Source organism: Lactuca serriola, chromosome 4 (genome assembly GCF_051521515.1).
Source record: "Lactuca serriola cultivar US96UC23 chromosome 4, Lser_US96UC23_V15, whole genome shotgun sequence".
Classification (NCBI taxonomy): Eukaryota; Viridiplantae; Streptophyta; class Magnoliopsida; order Asterales; family Asteraceae; genus Lactuca; species Lactuca serriola.
The window spans coordinates 202,953,469-202,960,744 of record NC_136411.1 but is presented as its reverse complement, the minus strand read 5'-3'; the positions used below and the strand labels follow the sequence as shown (position 1 = coordinate 202,960,744).

General features: G+C 34.3%; 1 protein-coding gene across 1 annotated transcript; it reads right to left on the bottom strand.

Moving 5' to 3' along the window:
* Nucleotides 1-2,415: 2,415 nt before the first annotated feature.
* Nucleotides 2,416-6,467, bottom strand: LOC145103176 (diacylglycerol kinase 1-like). The gene is made up of 8 exons (XM_079040735.1): nt 6,149-6,467; nt 4,197-5,475; nt 3,752-4,118; nt 3,585-3,661; nt 3,322-3,441; nt 3,073-3,237; nt 2,869-3,006; nt 2,416-2,768 (listed from the first exon to the last, which is right to left on the bottom strand). The coding sequence occupies exons 2-8, from the start codon at nt 5,316-5,318 to the stop codon at nt 2,619-2,621; spliced, it is 2,139 nt and encodes a 712-aa protein (XP_078896861.1). The 5' UTR covers nt 5,319-5,475; nt 6,149-6,467; the 3' UTR covers nt 2,416-2,618.
* Between the last annotated feature and the right edge of the window lie 809 nt (nt 6,468-7,276).

Below are 7,276 nucleotides of genomic sequence, written 5' to 3'. Positions count from 1 at the left end.
GCAACATATTCACCCAAAACATATTTGTTTGCTTGTCGATGATTAGGTTGCAACAATGTTGAAGAACATGTGTGTACATCAACAAATTTATTCACTTGGAAAAGTCCATCAGTATTTTTAATTGCTTTTGCTCTTAGTAACCAAGAACAATTTTTCGAAACACACACAGCTTCATACCTTGATTTGGTGGATCTACTTGTCCTCGTCTGGAAACCTTCTCGAAGACATTTTTTACCAATACACCGCTTTAAAAGTTCTTTGTTTTTAAATATACTCTCACATTGAATCTTTTGAAGATTAATGTCTACCATCTGTGTTGGGATATCTTCATTATTATCAACTGGCCATGTTGGTACAGGGGGCATACCGTAAAAAAGGTTATCGGGATACTTAGTTTTAACTTCATCACCCAACTCATCTCTATCGGAATTACTTTGTAGCTCGGTTATATCTAAACATACATCACCAACATCAACATAATGCCCGTAAACATGATTTTTTTCATTTTTTTGAGTTGAATTTTTTTTCTTTTTAGTTTTATCTACCACACGCCTATTCATAAGTTTAACTTCTTGTTCGGCAACATCATCACAACGACCACCAACATGATTAAGATATGTACCAACATCATCATCACCAACATACTTGTAATTCTCGGGATCCACATATTGAATAGGTGAATAACTAACATTAACATTTTCAGCAACACTGTGAAACTGAGGTACACTAGGAGTATTGAAAGTACCTATCGGATCGTTGCTCCCTTTAAAACTGCATAAATTACCAACAAGTTCGTTTCCAATTTCACCGCCCCCATTAACCTCCTCAACTTCATCAACCACCACAAACACTTTCACAGCCCTTCCTCCACTACATTTGATTACGTTTATCAACATTCTAACATCCACGTCTTCAACTATAGCTATATAATAATTTAATTCAGGATGGTGGAAACGAAGACTAATTCTATATTTGTCTAACAAACCAATTTTGCTTCTTACCATAGATACAAAATCACTATAACTAATATACTCAGAAAATATCAAAGCAAATTCAGAAATACCTCCCTGTGGACATATGTATTCCAGATTAGTTCCATTAACTTGCCATCTCCCACCGGTTACAAGACAAACCAAATATTCAATCATTTTTTGAGCAAATTGTAGAGATAGAGAGTATATCACAAACCAAATAACAACCAAAATGATATTTTTTCTACAAAAATTTTTATATAGCAAAGCCCATTTCGCAGTCAAACCAATTCATTTCGTAGTCAACCTTAAAAAAAAAAAAAAAAAAAAAAAAAAAAAAAAAAAAAAAAAAAAAATCAGCATTTCGCAGATAGGATCAGAGGATTTCGCAGATGGGACCTATTCCATCTGCGAAATTACCCCTATTTATACCGAAAAATATTAAAAAAAAAAAAAAATTCTCACCTGCGAAAGTACAAGTGCCTGAAGCACAACTGTGCTTCAGGCACTTGTACATTCGCAGATGAGATGCCCATTTCGCAGATGGGGCCTTCTCACCTGCGAAATGGGTGGCTATTTTTGTAATCCCGATTTTTTTTGGCTATTTTTGTAATGCAATTAGTATAATTGGCTATTTTTGTCATTTTCTCAAAAATAAATAAACTCTTTATTTATTTTAATAAACAAACCATTTGTTTCTTTTAAATAATAAATAATAAATAAACCTTTTAGTTATTATTGATTTAATTGATTAATAATATATATTACACATAAATATTATTTGTTTAATTAATTTTTGTTTGTGTGTGACCAAATATAGTTACATTATATAAATCAAACAAACTTATATTTGTGCAAGAGACAAAATATATAAACTCTACATATAATGGTAAGTGTCTAGCGGTATTAATTACATATGAATGTTTATCTCTACAAAACACATATTAGCTTGTAATATTTAATGACATGTCGTGTTTGACATCAATTGAACTTCAGACTTATATTAGTTCAATTATAAGTTTCTCGACCTGAAACTCAAGTAAGATCATCACATTCAGTTTACCAACTAGTCAATGTTCTCTGGCTCTGTTATATGCTCAAATTATTCGATTAATCGAAAGACCAAATGATATCACACTTTCATCCGGTAGATACACATGAAAAAAAAAATTATCTTGACTATATGTATTTATCAAGTGATTGAAACTATGTCTGATAATAGACTTTATAATTGTCTTTATTCGGAACATCATTTGTTAAGATTTATCCTAGGTTGAAGGATCTATAGACACAACCATTTGTTAAGATTTACCAATAACGCCGATACATGAAATGATGTTTTCATTATATTACCACTAAGTGGCCCGATATTATACTTCTATCTGCAGTTAAAATTAGTTTGAGTTTCTACTAGAAAAATTTATAGAATAATTTAATAGGCACCTTTTAAAATGTAAGCGTATGATTATGAATTATTCAAAGCCACATATCCAAACAACTCACGGTATAACACTAGTTTATACAAGTCAGATACGTAAGTTGTTTGGTCTCTACATTCTGTCCCAAATTCAAAGCAGAATTCAGTTTTCCAAAAATCCCGTTTGCTACAAGTGAAAGGAAGTCTTTTTAGGGTGGTTGATGGTGGTGCTACGACAGTCTAAGTGCCATTGCATGAAGTAAAGCTCGCTTCTGAGATGCATTTATCACAAGATTCGTTTCTGCATTCTCCAGCACATCAGCAACAATCCCAGCAGCATGACCAAGTGGTTCCTCTGATGTTCTTTTCAGCATGAAAGCCTGAAACATATATACACAATTATCACATTATTAGATGACATGTTTAAGAAAAGCAATTGATAAAAATAGAGAGAGAAAGAGAAAGAGAAAGAGATGCCACCTGTCCATGGTGTGCAATGGTCAATGTGCATGGGGACTGCAACCATGGCTCTCCATCAATTTGAACAGGCAATGGTGCAAGAAGCTGAATCTTTATCAACTTTCCTTGTGCGAGCCTTCGTGCTCGAGAAAGCCCAACCTAATAACAATTTCATTTTTCAAATGTTTTTTATACATTATAATTATAATTATAATTATAATAAACCTGAAGCTTTCCGAGATGCCAAGTTCCTGATATGCTCACAACTTCCAACATTTTATCATGCATAGACTGAGGATCAAAATTATCATTGCTTTCGTTTTCATTTTGCCACAAGTCTACACCTCCCATATAACTCCCAATATTTGCAATAAGCACCCCTTCCGCATCCTAAATTTTAAAAAAAAAATAAAAAATAATAAAATAAAATGTACCAAAAATTCAAGAAATTGAAGTGAAAAACTTCGGACTAACCTCCGGAACCTCAACATCAACTCCATCTACAACCACCCGAACTTGCCATGGATAATCCGCAAGTGTTCTATCCATCATACTCCTCGCACCTTCTCTTGCGTATAGAACTTTATTCATAAACTGTAATCACCCCCAAAACTCACTCGTTAATCACAACTATTGATACGAATCATGAATTACTATCATTAAACCCTAATTTCTGTTCTTCATCATCTATCTTATAATTTCAAAAGAAAAAGGGGAAATAACAACAATATTATCACCTGGTTATAGAATTTCTCTGGATTCTCTTCCCTCAAATTGTGGATATCAAGAGCAACCTTTGCGTCACATCCAACCCCTGAAAACGTACAACGATCAACTCATTAAGATCAATTATCGCAACATAAACTGGTAAAATATATGTGAAAATGAAAGCAATTAAGCATACCGAGATAATTATTCATAAATTTTGGGGCACGAAGAGGTCGACCCCTATGATTAGCAATAGAAATCTTCCACCTATCAAGAACAGTAACTGCAGCATGCTCCATGTGTTGCAGCATCATGCAAAGTCCTCCTTGTCTCTCTACAGATCCCAAACCACCACCCCAATTCAAAACCCTAGCCAAGTCGTTCCCAGTTCCAGCAGGTAGAATGGCTACAGGAGGGGGTGAAACGTAATTTTGCTTCTCGATTGCATCCAATACCCACCCTGCTGTTCCATCTCCTCCACATACAAGAATCCTGAAATGAGGTACTCTTCTGAATAGATATAGACCAACTTCTGGCCCTTCTGTTGAACTCAACTCAAATATCTACAAAAAGTTTCATCAAGATTTTAGCAATTTTGGTCAAAAGATAAATCAAGAATCAATCGATATGAAGCTATGAACCTGAACAGGGTTCAAAAGAATATTCATTCTTAGTCTGATTGAATCACCACGTTTAGCTCCACTTTTTTTGTTGATGAAAACAAGAAGTGGTCTTGCATCAGGACGCAAGTTCACAAGCTCATATCTCTGCATCATTTGGACCTTTTGGGATTCATCTCTCTGATCTTTCCTGAAAGTCAACTTTTTGTTGACCATGTCAGTACTATTACTACTCCCACCAACACTATCATCTTTAACATCATTATTCCCATCTGGTGTACTTTCTGTAGACGATTCTCCTATACCTTTATCTTTATCTAAATTCACTCGATTGAAATTCCCTTTGTTTTTCTTACTTTGACTTGTGATACTTGCACGAACAGAAGAAGCAATCTCATTGGCTCCATAAGTAATGGAACTCAAGATTCCACCAGATGAAGATCGACTAAGTCTTTTAACATAAAGAGGGGATAAAATCAATCTTTTAAAAGGACCCATGTCACAAATATCACCTGTTTCACGATACATGCTGCTATGACAATCAACATGGATTAATCTTTGACACCATAAACAACACCATATAGGTGATCCACCAAGGAAAGAAGCACTACATGGCTCTTCACAATATGTACAAAAAGATGTCCCCTCTGGTTGATCTATCACCTCAGTCCACCTTATAGCCCATTGGTGTAAAACATGGTCAGATCCCACCATGGACACACATTTACAATCTTTATGAGCATTTGCTGAACAATTGAGGTGAGCTAATGCACCACATATGCTACATCTATGGATGAAGCTTCCTGAAGACACCATTGGTCCAAGGGGTTGAGAAGGTGACATTGATTTTAGACATACGCAACAGTTTAAGCTTTTTCCACGAGCTATGGCTTCTAGATACCATGTATGAGGGGAGACAAGATCTATGATTGATTTTGGATCTTTTTTTGTCCCTGCAATGGCTTTTGTCCAACTAAGGCTGATGTTTCTTCTCCATTGAAAGGCTGTGTAGACGATTGTTAGGATGCCAATTAGGCCTGCTATAAAACAAGAGATTATGAAGAGATTTGATTCTGCTAGTTCTGATGGACTCTTGTTCATCCATGCAGCTGGAAGGATGTAATCATCTCTATCCTCATCCATTCTTTATGTTTTTGTATTCTGCATTCTATGAATTTCTAACTCCTATTCCTAAAAGGTCCTACATATGACCAATAAAGATGTAGAGAAGTCAACATGAAGTCATCTTGAATGCTTCAGGCAGGACTTGGGGAAGAACTCAAGAACATAGAAGCATCACCTACAAAAGAACAAGAGATTGGGTGATAGTTTATCAAATAAATATGTTAACTAGTTTAAAAATGACAAAATAAAAGTCTTGTGGAGTAAAACTAATAGCATATTAGATACTAGAATCTAAATATGGAAAGGGTAGATAGGTAATTTCAGCAATTTTCATGGATGTCGTGAAAAGGAAAACTTTATAATTTTCGTGGGCTGGAGGGAGCTATTATGATCAAGATGTTCATGTGAGTTGAGATACTTGCAAGAAACCACACTTCCAATTGAAATCAAGCAAAAGTGCTACTTTAATAACAACTAGTTATCTATCTTCCTAATTTCTAGCAGAAATCAAAACTAGCATGCCCAAAAACAAAGGTAGAAGATGATAATCCAAATAGTAAAAACATCATCAATCGATTCACCGCATAAATTTCAGCCAATAATCAAATGGATTCTACATGAAATAGTTGCAAACATTCACATTGGAAGCATGTTTCAATTATTACTCATTTAGCATCTTTTTTCACATGAACGGATGCTATATATTTTGGACGATGAGGGTATTAGCACATAAACGTTTTTAACACACAATATTAACGACATTCATGACAAATTAGAATGTAGATTTTGGGGGAAACGAGGGAGGGCAATACGAGCAATCCGAAATCAACAAACAGCGATATACTTACAGAGTGTGTTTGTGACCCAAAAACGAAAGATGTGGATTCGAGGAACGAACAGAAAAACCCTAAAACAGAAACGAGCATCCCGAATCACGCAAACAACAAATGCAAAAACGAATGAATGTGTATTGATTTTATTCGCCAGAAAAACCAGGAATTTTGTAGATCCATGGAGCTTTGGAATTTGGCAATATATACATTGAATTGAATGGTATGGTATGTACGCGTTTTTGTTGGTGGGTCTTTTCTGAATTTCTCTGGAAATGGTTATCACAGGGAAAAACAAGATTCCTTCCGGTTTGTAATTTGTTCTCCCCGGCGAGACAGAAAATAAATGTATGCGTGGCATGAAAAAGCAGACAATGGCCCACCTCGTACGAGGATTAGTATTTTTTTTTCTTTTAATTTTTTTTTTTTGAAAACGACGAAAACCAGTCAACAAGGATCGCACGTGATGTGCCTACAGCCCTGCACCTTTACGAAGTATGAGAGAAAATGCAATACAGAGAAATTAAGTAAAAGTAACCAATTAGTTATATTATTTCAATAAAAAGGATTTTTTTTTAAATATGAATATTAACTCCGAAACATTTAAGGGACAAAACATTATAAATGGTTTATGTCAGTTTGGTAAGAAAGTTTAGACTAATAACTTTTCCTTTTGTTACGAGTTTGGTCTAATTTATTTTCAATTTTTTTCATAATTAGGGATGTTTATGGGTGGTTAACCAAACCGAAATCACATTTTGGAAAGTTAACCAAAACGATCGGTTCGTTAATTTCTTAAACATAAACCTAAATCGAAAAAGTCGGTTAATCGGCTTTCAGTTAACCTATTTTCCCGGTTAGGTTATTCGGTTAACCTATTAACCGTTTATGAATTAATAAATATTTTTCGAAACTAAAAAACTCAACAATTAATATTCAAAACAAGGATAATAATTTGCTACAATCTTCAAGAAAAACCTAAAAAATGAATATAAATATAAAGCTTAATCAAAGATCACCAAAATTATTTATTTGTCATATGATTGTATTTTAGACTTGTAGTCAAATGTCATGAAATTGTTTTCAAATTTCACTGAAAAATATATCATACCCCGTATTCTCTCTATCAAACGAGGAGTAATAGGA